This window comes from Rattus rattus, chromosome 17, assembly GCF_011064425.1.
Source record: "Rattus rattus isolate New Zealand chromosome 17, Rrattus_CSIRO_v1, whole genome shotgun sequence".
Classification (NCBI taxonomy): domain Eukaryota; kingdom Metazoa; phylum Chordata; class Mammalia; order Rodentia; family Muridae; genus Rattus; species Rattus rattus.
In genome coordinates this window covers 29920691-29937644 of record NC_046170.1, presented here as the reverse complement: position 1 = coordinate 29937644, position 16954 = coordinate 29920691, and the positions used below count along the sequence as shown (strand labels likewise).

Below are 16954 nucleotides of genomic sequence, written 5' to 3'. Positions count from 1 at the left end.
TGAGTTAGGTAGAAAGCAGGTCTTTGCAAGTTTGATTAAGGATTTTGAGGAGGGCTGAATTTAATCATAAGAATCCTTTTAAGAGAGGCTGGCGGTTGCAGAAGAAGCCAGGGCAGAAGTGATAGCAAAAGGGGCTGCGAGCCAAGAAACACAGATTGTGTCTTAAGTCTAAAAAAAAAATAACCAAAAGGCAGATTTTCCTTAGACCTTCCAGGAAGAAACACAGCCAGCCCTGCCAACCCTGGGAACTTAGATTGCTATCTTCAGAACAGGAAGCTAACCTCCACTGGGTACGGTTAAGCTGCAGAGCCCACGGGGATCAGTCACAGCATCCACAGGAACTGCCCTAGGGCTCCGCTTCCACACTTCTGTGGTCTTCACATTCCAGGCCCAAGGCAGTGCCCAACGCAGGCACAGAGCACTCCATGGATGCTTGCCGAGTGGATTACAGGAGGAGAAGGTGGGGAGATTTTGCTCTAAAGCCTCTTCTACCTGCCCCACCCGCATTTCTGACCAAGGCAGAGGAGCACCCCAGAAGCAGTTGGGGTGACACATTTCTTTGTTTCTGAGTTGGTTGTATGGTCTAATAACCTTCAAGCTGAACGGTATTCAGTGCAGATCAGAGACTCCTGAAGGCCGGACAAAATGTGATCCTCGCCTTACAGCCGTGACTTAGAGTTAGGAGCTGGAAGCAGCGCGCAGGAGAGGGACGGCTTTAATGTCAACAACTTAGGACGGCTTTGACGATCTCCTACAGCAGTACATTAAGTCTTGCGAAGGACCCAGCTGAAATTATCAGCGGCATTGGCAAGATGATCGGCCATCGCACTTGCAGCCTAATTACTGTATGCAATTATGTCATGGCGAGCAGAACAACTGACATGAGGAGACACACTGCGGATTCGCAGCGCTCTACTTCCCTCCCCGCGAAACCGCCACAACCCACCCTGTGGTTGGGGAAGGAGGCATTTCCCATAAGAGTATCAATAAAAAGAAATCGTTCCAAATCGATAAAGTTAGTATACACTGCTACTGAAGTACTTGAAAAATGAGGAACAGGAAACCCAAAGCGCTGTTTTGGCTCCCCGGATGGCCCATCGTGCCGTGAAAGGCTGTCTCTGCCTTCGGAATCCCTTCCCCCTTGCCAGTTAAAAACATCTCTACTAAGGAATTAGAAAGCTGCGGGTAGAGCACTTGCGTAGCATACACCAAGTCCTGGGTTCAGTCCCTAGCATCGCATAAATCGGGTGCGGTGGTCCACAGGATCAAAAGCTCGAGATCATCCTTAGCACACAGGAAGTTCGAGAGCAGCCTGGACTGAATAAAAGGACCTTATCTCAAAGACAGCAAAAGAAATCTGAGCTGTAATGGCATCTGCTCTTTTAAGAACATGTACTACAAAGGCAGAATGGATAGTTAACATTCCGTTGAAAACAGTGACTTAGAACTACATCTCAAAATCATGTCTGAGGTCCATATCAATTTGCAGTTGACCATGAAGGCACTATAATTCACTGGGTAGACTTAAGCAGAGAGCAGTCACTGCCCTTCTGGTAAAGCTGGCAATTCGAACGGTATTCTCAGTTTGCCCACTATGGCAGCCACAGCTCCCAGTGGTCATGAATTGCTCTAGAATGTAGATAAATCACGCACACTAAGGGTCTATCAAGACCACCAGAAACTCAATTTATCTGTGACCCGAGACTGGGTTTTATTGCCTTTCAGATTATCAATTTAAAGTGTTTTGCTTTTCAGCCTCAAGGGTATTAGTTTGATGTATGAGGCAGGAAGATTATTAAATCTCCAGTACCTTCCAAAGATGTAAATTAAGCCACCTCACCTCCTTAGACACCTTCCTGGTACAAGCTGGGATTTATTATTAACCTGTCACTCCTGTATGCTCATCAAAACAATCGGGACAATGATTAACTACTCCTGTAGACTTAAGGCTACTTGTCATTCCACCGCTTTGTGGACAGGATATTACAGAGGCTCCTGATCGTTTCTGCAGAAGAGTAGCAAGCAAGCAAGACCTTTAGAAGGCAAGGGCTTCTGTGGTGTATATCTGTAATATATACGGTGGTATGTCTGTAATCTACATTGTCCTGTACGTTTTCGGTGAGAGTGTGCTGTGTTTTGTGACCCCCTTTCCTGGTCACGTCACTTTAGCTGCCTCTGTTTATTTGGATTCCACCCCCCCCACCCCCAAAGCAGTCTGAAGAGGTATGGTGTTTAATGAGCCCCAAACATCAAAAGCCTCTTCTCAAGTCTGTTACGATTCAGTGTAAGCAAAACAGCATTTATTAGATTCAACCAATCTGGCAAGCAGGAAATTTGAATATATTCGTCCATTTCTTCATACCATGCAGGAGATGTTCAATGAATCTTTCTTCGCCTTTTTGTATTTGAATATCTTTAAATATACCGTTTTTTACGCTTTATGAGCCTCTGATTAGATGGATCCTGGTAAAACAATATAAGGGGAAGATTGGCTTTGCTGACAGAGGGTTTAGTCCATATCTTCTGCGCCCTCTCAGGCAGAACACCATAGCAACAAGAATGGGGCAGGCAGGAAGCATAGAGGGAAAGTAAAGGGACAAGACACCCCCTGAGGGCACAACACCACAGACAAACTTTCTTCAGCTATGCCTCATCTCCTGAAACTTCTAGAACTTTCCAAAACAGTGTCATCAGCTGAGAACCAAGAGCTTAGCACAGGAGTCTTGGGGAGGGCATTTTATATTCAAACCATAACAACCCCAAATATATCAGAATGTGTCTCTAAGAACCAAAAAAAATCTAAACGATCACTGTAATAGCTAACAAAATAACAACCCTTTAATATTATTCCCATGTTCAAATACTACTCATAATCTAAAATTTTTAAATATGTGTATAATATATTTAAATAATACAATCATTTAATATTTAAATATTAAACATAAAATATTGATTATCTTATACTCAATATATCAAATATATCAAATATGATAAATATTTAATTATATAATGTAATGTTAATATTATTTAACTAAATAATGTTTGAATAAAAAATTATATATTATAATATTACTATATATCATGTTATCACATATATCATATCATAGATACATATATACACATATATACACACACAATATATATATACAAGGTATTACATTACCTTGGACTGAATGAAGACTATCAAGTCCACACAGGTATTTAGTTATGTGGTTGTCACACTTTTCTCTCCCATCACCAAAATGATTTTAACAGTTGATTTTATTCAGAGTACTTTCTGTTCAAATCTGACATAGGCTCATTGAATTCTTACCAGGTTCTGACACACAATGTGCTGTTCTAACATAGACAATCTTGATCGAGGGTGGGGATGCCGATCAGATTCCCAGCTCACCAGCAGCAAAGACATTAGAGGTAAAGGGAGGATCTGTTCCAGTCTCTGAATTCACTAGAAAACCACTAAGAACAATGGCATTCCACCATCACAATGAAAAAAACAAACAAGCAAACAAGCTATAAGTTAACAACTTCTTTTGGAATAAAGACCAACTCACAGAAATCTGAGGAGAGACAGGGACAGGGAGGCATGGAGCGCAGGCTGGTCAGTCCTCAGGGACACTGACTGTGGTGAGCAAACCGTAACAAACCCATAGAGGCTGGGCGTGCAGTTGCAGTGTTCATGCTACCCTCAGGCCTCACTCTCAAACAACATGGCTGGAGTCCTGGAGACACGCGGGGATGGAGAGGCTCCGCTGCTTTAGGAAGGGCAGGGACCCACCCTCCTCATCTCCCCTATTTAAAAATGTCCCAGAGGAGTAGAAGCAAAAGGTACCTTTAGGACAGTGCGGAATATACACTGTGGTGGGAAGAAAACACTTAGACCCTTCTACATCTCGAGAAGAGACAGGCAGCCATACTTGGCCCAAGCTACCACTGTATTGGGACAAAAATACTAATATTATCATAACCTTGAGCTCCAAAGACACAGACCACCACCACCTCCTCCTCCTCCCTCCTCCTCCTCCCCTCCTCCCCTCCTCTCCCTCCTCCTCCCCTCCCCTCCTCCTCCCCCTCCCCTCTGCTAACACAATATAAGGTATGAGAGTCCTCCCTCCTCCCCCGTCCCTCGTCCTCCTCCTCCTCCTCCCTCCTCGTCCCCGTCCTCCTCCTCCTCCTCCTCCTCCTCCGCTAACACCACAATATAAGGTATGAGAGCACTGATGTGAGAAGGACCAGGGAGAAGCAAAAGCACACAGACAAGTTCCCTTCCAAACTTGCCTTTTTGATCGTGGTGTTTTCATGGAGGCAATAAAAACCCCAAGACATACAAACACCATGGCCTCTGCATCAGCTCCTGCCTCCAAGTTCCTGCCCCGCTGGAATTCCTGTCCTGACTTCCTCCAAGTGTGAGCCAAGCGAACCCTTTCCTTCCTGACCTGCCTTTCGTGCTTTTTGCTGCAGCAATAAAAAAACCTAAGACAACATATGACACTGACTGGAAAACATCAGACAGAAAGCTGTAAACATTAAAAAAAAGTCAAAGCTGCCTATGAAAGTAATTAAGCGGTGCTGGATGTCCGGTGGGGTGCTTTTCTTAAGATGGAAACTGCTTTTTAAAAATCAAGTGGAGGTCTGTACCTTTTCACACTAGCACAAGACATTAGACTCTATTCTATCTTTCATGAGCCAATGGTCAAACTTTTGTTGTAAACGCTGGAGTAGACAAAAAAAAAAAAAATCACTGATGTCTTAGCAAGTAACTTATGGTGGGGACATTTTTACTTAAAATATCTTTGATGAAGTTTTTAAAAAATTAGTAAGTTCTCACTATACCCCAGCCCCAAGTCTTGACTCTCAATGGCTCTGTGTGTGTGTGTGTGTGTGTGTGTGTGTGTGTGTGTGTGTGTGTGCGCACATATACCTTGAATATTCCTGGGTGCCCGGTCTAGAGCACAAATTCTAAGTTTACAGCAAGCCCTTTATTAACTGACCATCTCCTCAGCCCCAAGTTATACATTTTCATGACAGAATGAGTGCTTGGCAGACATTTTCTAGAGTAAGCTCTCATTCCAAAGAAAGCGGCGGCATTTGTTGCCATGGTAATAGTCTGGGCATTCAGGTGAAAATGAGAATTTTAGAAAACGAACGTTTGCCATCCCCAAGCACTGCTCAGATTTTCTTGATGAGATCAGTGGTGATTGTTTGAAAACGGGGATTTTGATACTGTGAAATCAAATATGTCAACATTTGCAAGCTCTGTCTCAGTCAGTAAAACAGTATCTTTGAAAAGATAAATTCGGTGTTTAAAAATAAAATCACACGAGGGCAAAATGTCCATCCGAACTGTGAGATAGACAAATGGACTTCAGAGTAGCAGACCATCCCAGACTCCTTTCGACACATACTTAGGAAGCTGCCATCTGTCGAGTTCTGATGTAGGTAGCTAAGACCATCCACGGTGACCTAAGGGAGTTACTAGAATTACGCTTGGTGCCTGGTCAGCTGAGACGAGCTGTAATCCCAGCTGCTCAGGAGGCTGAGGCAAGATCAAAAGTTCTGGGAAACCTTAGGCAATGTAGGGAGACCCTGTCTTTAATAAAAAGGCACGAGACTGGAAACAGCTCAGTGATGGTGTGGTTACAAAATAGGTACAGGCTCCTGGGTTCCATCCTCAGCAAACAACAACAAAAATATTCCTCACTTCCCAACTATATACAAAGATATTCTTGATTTCCTGTGTTTTGCCTGTGCAGATAGATGTGTGCAATATGCATACCTGGTACCAATATATCAGAAGAGAGTGTCAGTTCTCCTGCAACTGCAGTTACAGATGGTCGTAAGCTGCTATGTGGATGCTGAGAGCTGAGCCTAGATCCTCTGCGAGAGCAGCAAGCACTCTTAACCACTGGCCATCTCTCCATGCCCTATGAAGTGAGGGAGTTTCTAATGCATATGTATTTATGCTGGGGGTGGGAGGGCTGTGAGAAGAGCCTACCTTTGGGTGTCATCCTTAGGAACACCAAGACAGGGTCTTCCATTGATCTGCTTCTCCCCAGTTAGGCTGGACTGGCTAGCAGGCCCCAGGGATCTTGGTGTCTCCTAATCACCAGTGCTGGGATTATAGGCATTCTCCGACAAGCATCTTTTTTTTTTTGTTCTTTTTTTTTTTCGGAGCTGGGGACCGAACCCAGAGCCTTGCGCTTCATAGGTAAGCGCTCTACCACTGAGCTAAATCCCCAGCCCCTCCGACAAGCATCTTAAGTGAGTTCTGAAGATCAAATTGAAGTGATACAAAGTGAGCCATCCCCCAACCCCCAAGGATGGTTTTCATAAGTATTTCAGTTCCCCACCAAAAGGATTGCAACGCGTGCAGTGTGACGTCAGATAAAAGTCTGGCTCTCTCCTATCAAAATGGAAAGAATTCGCAAAGTTAATGGCATCTTTGTATTTTATTTTCAAAGCAGAGAAGCCCTTCGTTTACAGTCCCAAACCAAAACTGGACCATTTGGAAATCAACAATGTGTAGGGGCTGGTGAGACAGCTACTCTTGCAGGGGACCTGGGTTCAGTTCCCAGAACCCCACACAGGCTAACGACCATCCCTAACTCCTGTTCCAGGAGATAACACCTCCCCCTGGCCTCCGTGGGCATCAGGCGCGACACGGTGCACACACATGCATGCAGGTAAACACACACACATGTAGAGTAAAAACAAACAAACCCTTCAAAAAGAGCTAATAGTGAATTGATTTAAAGCAAACAATTTCAGCATCAAAGTAATACTTGTAATTGACTAAAATGTAACCAATATATACTTGTCCAAAAGTCCCTAAAAACTTAAAAAAACACAACCATGAGAATAAACTATTTGCCTGAAAGTTCAGAAAACGTAAGCCATAATCTAAAAGAATATTGCTGTAATATTGAATATTAAACAACATTAAATATCCACTCATAGCGTTGCGCTTCCATAAATGAATCGTGCACTACACTTCATTTGTCTTTTAATAGTCTCTAAGAAAAGATGATGATCAAGATGTCAAGAAAATTACAGAAACATCACAGGTATACAGTGCACGAGTGTGCGATCTGCAAGTGCGCAGTGGATAGACTTTAACATTTGCAGCCGAGTACAGTGAAACATTTACCACGCTTGCCTTCACACACAGCTTGCAGACTTTCCAATAAAGAGCACTGCATCCTCATACGCCTGGGGCCACACCTCCAAATCATGGTGGTGTAATTTTCACTTTCCATATTGGCTCAAAATAAAATAATTGTTAAGGAGGCCTAACAACAAGAGGATGAGAAACACGCATTAGAGGTTCAAAATGCAAATTCGTTTCATGTTACGTTATTTGAACCACATCTTAAAACAGAATCATTAATACGTAACCCGAGTTATCTGTATAGGGTGTCAGGGCCCTTTCAAAAAATTAAAAAATGTTTATTATCCCAGTGGATGTTTCTCTTCAGTTTGGTTTGATGATGGAATAGTTTCGGTTTGCTTTATTAAGATAGTGTCTCTCTGTGAAGCTGAGGCTGTCTTCCCATCTGTGGTCGTCCTTCTGCCTCGCCATCCACACGCTTGGATTCAGGCTTATGACACCACACTTAGCTCTAAATCTCAATCTGAAATTTTTAATAATTATTTCTACACTTGTGACCAGTTGAAATAGGCAAGGGAAGTCTACTATCAAATAATTGGGTCTTTATTTAACTATATAGGAAAAAATTAATACGGATCTCTTCAAACCACAGTGTGTGTATACACCAGCGCTTATGCAGGGCAGACAATTTCAAGCGTCACCTCAGGAGCTGTCCATCTCGTTCTTTCTGAAATAGGGTTTCTCACTGGCTTGGGAACTCACCTTCTAGGCTATGCTGTCTGGCCAGCAAGTCCCAGCAATCCACCTTCCCAATACAAGAATTAAACACACATGCCACACATCCTTTTAATAGAGATTCTGAGAATTAAGCCAGGTCATGTTGGCAAAGCTAGAACGTCACCGAGAGAGCTATCTTTCTCTCCCACCCAACCACCATTGAAAGATGACGGTCAGGGCATGTTTGTTTTGGGCTTACAATTCCAGAAGGGTAGGATTCCATCACCATGACAACAGGGAAGCGAAGCAGCAAGCATGGGTTGAGCCTCATGCTGAGATCTCACATCTACGGCAAGCAAGAAACAGCAAATTTGGAATAGCATGGTTTTTATGAAACCTGAAAGTCCACCCCAAGTGAAGACCTTTCTCCAATAAGGCCAAATCTCCTAGACCAAAACCTGGGAGGGAATCAAGTGTTCAATATCAGAGCCTACAGAAGACATTCTTCTTCAATCCCCCATATCATGCTAAAAATGATATATTTAAACATGTTCAATGTTCTATATTGCAAAACAGATTAGTATTTTGAAATTCAGTCTTTGGTGGACTTAGAAAGTAAGTTTTAGGGACTCAGAAGTTAAGAGCATTTGCTGTTCTTGCAGAACTGGCATTTAGTTTCCAGAACCCACATCGAGTGGCTCACAGCCTCCTATAACTCCAGCTCCAGGGGGTCCACACTCTCCTGGCCTCCAGAACCTCAAGGTACATGCACATACTAACACACACGTGTGTACACACACACACACACCAAAAGCAAGTTTTACTTAGTCCTAAAATAAACCCCATTATTACTACAAGGCAGCAAAACAGCTCCCAAGGACAGTTTCTCTCGTGGTAACCAATTTGCTATTAAACTGCAGCTAACGACCCACCCACATCAAGTCACTGGTAGGAAATGAAACCACCTCAACCTCAGACCTTCACTGCCAGGCCGGGCTCCCCTCCCTCAGTCCCTGAAGTGTACAAATTCTCTCCTGAAGATTTCCCATAAATACAATGTTGAAGGAATAACTTTTCATCACTGCACACGAAAGGAAATGCAATATTAACTCCCAGTCACCCTTCCTTTTTAAATTCCCATTATGATTATCTTTTAATGAAACAAACACAAAACATACCTGCTGAAGGCTTTATTTGTGAATTGTAATGGAACTCAAAAATAGAAGAGCATGAGAAATTTACTAACTGGATACATGGCAGAATACTTCTATGTTTTTAAGGAACAGAAAATACCTAAACATTTACATGTGCCTAATTATGTGCCTTATAAAACTTTAAAGTAATGAAGAATTAACCTGTTGCTAGAAAAGTTCACTATATTATTAAATATATATTACTCAACGAAATCAAATAAAATTGATAAAATATCTAGCTCACGGATAATCTTAGTAAAGTGCTATTTTCGTACTGAAAAAATAAACGATAAAGATTAACAATGTGTTCAGCTGTCATTCTGGAAGTGTTACATTTCCCTCAAGTGTTCTCCGTGACCACCGCACTCTGCTATCACCCACAGGAGACTATACACGAGCCTTAGAACCATCTTTCCAGGACAATGAAAATGCCAACATTGCTGAAGGAAGCTTTTCACGACAAAGGAGTGCTAGACACAATCTTCACTGTACAGAAATGACCTTTGGTTTTGGCTTGATTGGTTGGATACTTATAGCTCGCAAAAAGTCACACAAAAACTCCATATTTCACATCAATTCAAAGAAAACCGAACCATCAATCTAAAAGCAGCGAACGGCACTTATCAAGAAACCTGGTATAGAGATCCCTGAAATCCAGACGTGTCAAGTGTTTCCAGGTAAAGAGCGGTGGCCAAGAGTGACTCACCTCCTGTCATGACTAACCTCACCATTAACAGCATCAGACAGAGAGGAATCAGTGGGGGGATGATGTCTGGACGAAGGCACATGGTGCTACGCCGGATAAGACCAGCTGAGCTGCATATGCAAGCAAAATGTAGTCACCCCGAGCACACACGGATGTCACATGATTAGAGTCTGGACACCATCAGAGCATGGTTCCTACCACAAAAACTCTGTACCTACCAGTCCTATGTCCTTCAGATCAGAACAAGCTATGACTTTCCATAATTAATGTCCTTTAATACACAAACTGGCATTTCTCCAAGATGAAAATTATTAAATAAATAGGGCAGGTAAAATGGAATCAGAAAGCGTTAAGTTGCAAAACGACACATCAACGACACATGTTCAATTTTACAACTCGAGGCTGCTGATGACTTTGTCTCTCTCTCCTTGGATAATCAAATGCAAATGCCTTTTAGCAATGGCAGCATTCAGATCCCACAAAAAATCAAGCAGTGTCCCCCGAAGGAGCACCTCCATTGGCACAAACTGTAAAACCTGCTGGGGGGCACTGGGGTGGAGCAAAGTGCCCAAGAGTTCGTTAACGTTCTGCAGAAACTGAAAAACTGGATCTGGAAGGTTCTGATAACCAATGCATAGCAGGACAGCACAGGTCCTGAGGGGCTCGGACGATGTGGGACAAGAGAATGTGATAAATCTAAAACAGCTGTGGAGGACAAAGGTCAAGCCAGCCATAAACCTTGTGAAGCAGGAAAGGATGGGCAAAATCATCACATCTCCTGAGTGAAGCTGCTTCAGGGAGTGTAGCAGGCAATTCAAAAACAAATGTTGGTAGGCGGGGTCACCGTCATGGAGCAGCGAACAGCTGAAGGCAGTGAGTTCGACAGACTCCAGAAGCTGGACTTCCAGGGCCGTGTACATTTGGAGATCGCGGACGGTGGGTGAACCCACAAGCAGGCACCTGATGGGGTTGCTGGGTTCTACACCCTGCTCTTCCTGAAGGCACTTGGTAAGGCTCAGCAACTCGGATAACACCGATTCTTCCGAGAAGATTTGGCAACAGTGGTATTGCTGCTTGGGACTGACCTTGGACTCCACACTCAAAGCTTCTCCTGAGGACTTCTCAATGGCTTCATTAAGAGTCTTTAAAATTTCACTATCGCAGAAAGGAGAACACTTCACCTTCGGCAGTTTCTTGCCTTCTAGAATGCACCACGAGTGGCACTCGAGGCTGGAAGCACTCCCTTCTAGGAGGGCGCTCTGCCCGGGATGATAGACGACATGTTCCTCCGCCCAACTATCGAAGAATCCCCTGGCTACTTTATCCTTCCACGAAAGGGTTTCCAGCATCTTCCGTTCGTTATAGGTTCTAAAATACTTGTTTCTCTGTCCGAACCATTTTGTGTTTGTACTGCAGCCAAGAGTGGATTTTTTGACGAGCCAGTGATTTCTAGAAAGGGGCTTCAGTTGGAACTTTTGCATAAAATGCTGTACGGCACAGTTCCTTAAGTTATTCAGTTTCTCTTGCTCCCCCGTCCCCATGCACTCAAACAGACGAATGTTCTCAGAGATAGTCTCTAACTGGTATCTATGGAAGAGTGTACAACAGTCTCTGTGTCGCTCAAGAAAGGATTTGGGGATCACATGATGGGGAAAGAGCGCCTTCCTGGTCATCTCAGTGCCAAAGTTCAACACCATCCTAGATAGCAAAGGACGAATAGCCTCTCTTCCCTTATAGCAGAGACACACCACGTAGACTTCTGAGTTTCCCGCCTTGCTAGTGGCAGGTTTGAAAACGTGAACTTGGTCAAAGGAACAATTTAGCAGGTACATGAGGTTCACAGAACAGTGTTCAAACAACGTAAACATCTTTAGAACAAAAGAGCCGCCATCTCCAAGGGTGGTCAGAGCAGTGACAGCTTCACAGTAATGCAGAGGGGAGACTAAAGCTTCCTGTTCGCCTGGGTTTCCCTGGCAGTCAAAACTCCCATCAGCAGTGACCAAGTGAATGGGAGACGAGCCGCTGAGGAAGTCCTGAAGCCCGGTCAGGTACTTCAGGGTCATGATATCGCCAGTGTTATCCGGGCCGAAGTACCAGCGGTGCAAGGTGTTTGCAATCAGCCGGTCGTCCGTAATCATCCTAAGATTGTCGTTGGCCTCGTGGTATGGGTTCAGGCTATTTGCCACCCAGCTCCACTCACAGGGGAACCGGTGGGATTTTAAGTAATGGTTGAGGCTGGCTATGAAAGCGCCCGGGGCTTCACACAGGTGCAGAGAATTCAGTCTTCCACTCTGAAAAGCTTCCTGCGGGATGAGTGGGAAACTGCACAGGATCTCCTGGAACTTGCACCAGGCCTGAGTGCAGAGTTCTGCGTTCACGGCCTTTCTCACGTGGGCGATGATCTGCCCCGCCCTGTTGGTGAAGGCGGTGTGCCTGTGCCAGCCGTCCAGCTCCTTATCGCTCAGGAGGTTCTTCACGGCGTTCAAGGAGTTCTTCAAGTCAAGGAAAGCTTGGAACTCGACGTGCTCGCAGGCGAAGCTCTCGGCGGGAGCTGGTAACTGCCACTCGTGATCGAGTGGCTTACAGTAGGAAAAGTTCTTGGCGAAGAGCTCAGACACGGCATTGAGAGCGTCTGGGCTGAAGGTCTCGGGGCTCGCTGGCTGCTGAGCTGGACGCTTCCTGCGCTTGCTCATTTTCAGACCAAGTTAAAAACCTGGGAAGACAGAACGGAAGGTTACGCGAGCCACCTTTACAGTGAGTGAGACAGCACTGGGGCAGATCTGGTCACGCGTCCACAGATCCAGTGCAACGTGAAGGCCGATGTCAGCACGCTGTTCTAAAGCAAAGCCGAATGGAATAAAGGGAGAGGCCTAGACGGTGATCGGTCCTGGACTCAGATTCCAGAAAAGCTGGAATTAATCTGTAATTCCTTACAGATTAATCAATGTCCTGGAAAATACACCTTTTATTCCTGGGTTCAATTTTCTCCCCTTATTTTAAAATACTGATCTTTCAAATTATTTAAGAGGTGGCACATAACGGAGAATATTTAGCAGTGAAGCAGCAGCTTTTGCCATAGCAACTCCCCTGGCTCCTCCCCAAAGCTCTGTCCTCTGATTAGACACAACACACGTACTGTAGAAACATGTACTTGCTTCAGCTTCAACCCGGAATGTGACCGAAAATCAAACTCCCTTTGGCCCTTGTAATTCCTTTATAGCCCACCTTCCTGGCTACACGGTGTCTTCTACACTGGAGCCCGGCCTGCTCAAGCCTCTCTGTTGCCAGTGACTTACCCTCTTACAAGGTTGCTTTAGACACTTTTGATGACCGTTCCCTGAGACCTTGGTGGTATCAAGCATTAACATAAGCCATCACCTACTATTCTAGCTATAGCTTCCATCTGAAACGCTGCCCAAAGGCCCTTGAGTGAAAAGTTTGGTTCCCAGTTCTCGTTGCTACTCAGAGGACAGGGACCTTTAAGAGGCGGAGCCTAATGGAAGGAAGCTAGGTTAAAGAGTAGCTATTAGGACCCCTGTCCTTGCTATCCCTTCCTGGCTGCCAGGAGGTGAATAGCCCTTTTCCTGCATGCACTCTCTGCCATGTCCTGCCTCAGCACAGGGCCAATGGCAATGAGCCAACTGACCACCAGCTGAAACTTCCGAAACTGGAAGCCAGAATAAACCTTTCTCCTAGTACGTTGCTCACTGTAGGTGTTTTGTTGCAGCAATGTAAAGCTGACCAATGCGTATCTTACACTATTTGTAAATGAAATTGTACTTAAACCATTGCCCCCCTTGGTGATGCTAAAATTGCCCAATGTTTTCCCTGGTGTATCTTTCAGATTCCTGCCTCCCACTTGTTTTGTTAGACAGCCCATACTTATCCTGTAAGATCTAATTATTTCTTCCATCCCTAAAATGTAAGAGATGTCAAAAACAAAATTTAAAACTGGCTGGCGGGCTGACAAGATGGCTCAGCAGGTACAGACAATTGCCACCAAGCCTCTGACGACCTGAGTTCAAGCCTGCAAACCCATGTGGTGCAAGAACAAGAATGGATGCCTGCAGGTACGCCCACACATGTACACTCACATAAGAGATAAATGCAAAAAACAAAACAAAAACCAAAACCCTTAATAAAAGCATCATCATCAACAACAGAACCCCTACTGCCTAGGAAACCAGAAACATCTATCTTGGACAGACAGAGGCTAAATTCCAGCAAGTGGACCACTGAGTGTCATATGTCACCTGACAATGAATTGAGGAGTGCTGAAGTTTTCAGTTCATGCTCTGCCCTGATGTCACAGTCAATTCATCCAATAAATGGTTAGACATAAAATTCGTTAGGCATTAAAAAAAAAAAACCTGACAACTAAAATCACCATCCCACAAAAAGCAGACATTCAAGGTGAAAATGATGCTTCCGGCGCGTTCCTTTGTATTCTGGGCAAGATAAACTCAAAGGAAATCTAGAACTGAGAAGTAAAGGTTAGTTCTGACCACACATGTGACTTCCTTAGACCTGTTCTCTGGGCAAACCTTCCCATCCCTCTTCATCCTGTATTTTATCCTGTGTTCATCTGGTCCACAAGTCTGTAAGCCCCTTAAAGCAGTAGGTGCCTTTGTTGGTCATCTTGCTTGCCACAACTATTTAGAAGTCCACTGAGACTCAATGTCACCAATGGCAGCAGCATTTAATAGTTAGAAACTATAATCAGGAAAGCTTTCAAGAGAAGACAAAAGCAGGGTGTTTTTGCATGCACAAAACTCCTACGTAAGAGCAAACAGAAATTTACTACAAGAAGCTCATCTGTCTCGATTCACGCTGTGCTTGCTGGGAACTGAAGCTATATTTAGATCTCAAATACATTCTATTTTGGAAAAAGTCTACTTTTAGTCATTAACTTCACATACTAATTAGTGGCGGTGGTTAAACTGTGAAATCCTACCGAAATTAAGTAGATAATTACCTTCACTTGCAAACAACCAAAGGGATACAAATACTCCGATGTTCCTGACTGTACTTGACTGAGCCTTATGGCCAACTAATTCTTAACATTCCCACCCCCTGACTCATTCCACTCCAGTTACACAAACCTGCTGTTCACTGAAGACCCACACACATTCCACGTTGCAACACTTTGCCCAATACCAAAAGGCAATCTCTACCTGGGCTTAATTTCCCCAACTATGTATACAGTTAATTCCCTCAGCTCCTCCTAGTATTTGCTTGAAGGCAATTTACTCTGTGAAGCCTATCCTAACATACTTATTTTAAATTGCATCTCGGGCTCCCAATGTCCCTTATCTCACTTTCTCCCATGGCATTCAGGTTTATCACTTATTTTTCCCCCTGTGTTCTGTTTGTGATTTGTCTTCCCCAAACTAGAATGTAATCTCCTCACTTTTGCAGGGCAGGATCTTTTGCTTACATGCCACACCCCAAAAGGTTCCAAAAGTGGCTAGTGGGCAGTGAAGTCCACTAGCATTAACTGGATAAATGAACGAATGTTACACTTAGCCCAAAAGACAAAACTCTGAACAGAACAACGCATTTCAATCTCACCCAGCACTTCAATGCAAGACTTTAAAACAACAATTTTTTTTCAATTAAATGCATGTCGTTTCCAAAGTGCATGTGCAGATATCTCCCAGTATGTTAACCTCCGTGCCTTTCATCGAGCACTCAATGGAGTGGCATTTGTGACGTTAATCAGTATCAACTGTATTATTCTGCAGGCTCCAGGAGGAAAGTAGGAAGCTTTCTGTCCAAAGCCACAAGGAAATGATTGTAAAATCTGTAAGTCCAACACCAAAGTCATTAAGTTCTCAACAGCTGTCAGGTCTAAATGAACATCAGGAAGTTCCCGCCAACTTTTCCTTCGAAATAAAAACACTGGGGCATGTGCACTGCTCACACCGAACCCGGGACAGCCACAGCTCAAACAGGCATCCGAGCAGTCCCGCCCCTGGCCCGCAGCTAACCCGGGACTGTCACTCACCGAGAAGTCGGGTCCGCATTCCTCCAGCCCACGCCCACCAGAGCCGCACGGGCTGGAGCAGTAGCACGGTACACGCGGTCCTCACTCACGCTAGCGAGCCACCCGCTACTTCCGCTCCCGGGAACAGCTTCCGGGGTTGACGTCTCCTTTACGTACCGGACCACCCGAGTCACCGACAGGGAGGAGGGAGCGCTTAGACGATTGCTCGGACCCGCGCACGCGCAACTGGAGCCAGAGCCTCCTCCAGGCCACGCCCCCATCGGCTGCAAGATGCCGACAGCCACACTGCGCAGGCGCCTTCCAGGAGGCCGGGCTATCCCGCGCGTTGCAGTCACTCAGGATGGCAACTAGAGGCTCTGAGCTCTGGTGCAGAGAAATGCTTCCTTCTCTGCGGGTCGCCATGGCAACGGAACTGCGTTTTGGAACCCGAAGGTTTACCTTGGGTAGATGCTAGTTCCTAGGAGAGACTGCATTAAAATTGGAGCTCAGTGGATAGCTTGAGTTCAAAACCAAAGAAAGGAAACGAGTTAGTATCATCACTTAATGTGTTTACATATTAATAAGGCAAGAAAAAAAATCACCCGGTGTAGTGCCACAAGCCTTTGATCCCAGCTCTCGGGAGTCAAGAGGGAAGCAGATCTCTAAGTTCAAGCTCACCCTAGTCTACATAGAGAGTTCCAGGTCAGCCAGTGCTACCAGAGGAGGGTTTCTCAGGCTTGGGTTACTCCCTTAGGACTAGACTGTGGGTAGCCACAGCTGCTGTGAGTTCCTAAATGTAACAGCCAAGTCATGTTTAAAGGACAGCACTTTACCCATCCTGGAGCTCTTATGGGCTTTTCACCCCCTCTCCTGTAAAGTTCCCTGAGCCTTGGGGAGCAGGTGTTGTATAGATGGCCCATCTATTGCTGAGTGCCCGGTCACTTCTCAGAACTTTGAACAGACATGAGTCTGCATTAACCACCACCCACTGCGGTAAGAAGCTTTTCTGATGACTGGGAACAACAGCGATCTACAGGCATAAATATTCAGAGGGCAGTTTGGCAACTTGACCATTTAGGGGGGAAAAAAATCAGTGGATTCTCCCTTAGAGCCCATGATTTTGTTAGCTATGGGTTTTGGCCTTGTTTATATTACAAGGCACGAATTACCTCTTGTGGGGCAAGCAAATATCTACTGAATGTTTTAGAAATGTTCCCTAAGGTTCCTTCCTAGTTTTCCACCCT

The 16954-nt window shown here is 44.7% G+C and overlaps 1 protein-coding gene across 1 annotated transcript; it reads right to left on the bottom strand.

Moving 5' to 3' along the window:
• Positions 1-9000: 9000 nt before the first annotated feature.
• On the bottom strand, positions 9001-15908 carry Cmtr2 (cap methyltransferase 2). The gene is made up of 2 exons (XM_032887806.1): positions 15732-15908; positions 9001-12437 (listed from the first exon to the last, which is right to left on the bottom strand). The coding sequence occupies exon 2, from the start codon at positions 12415-12417 to the stop codon at positions 10114-10116; it is 2304 nt and encodes a 767-aa protein (XP_032743697.1). The 5' UTR covers positions 12418-12437; positions 15732-15908; the 3' UTR covers positions 9001-10113.
• Between the last annotated feature and the right edge of the window lie 1046 nt (positions 15909-16954).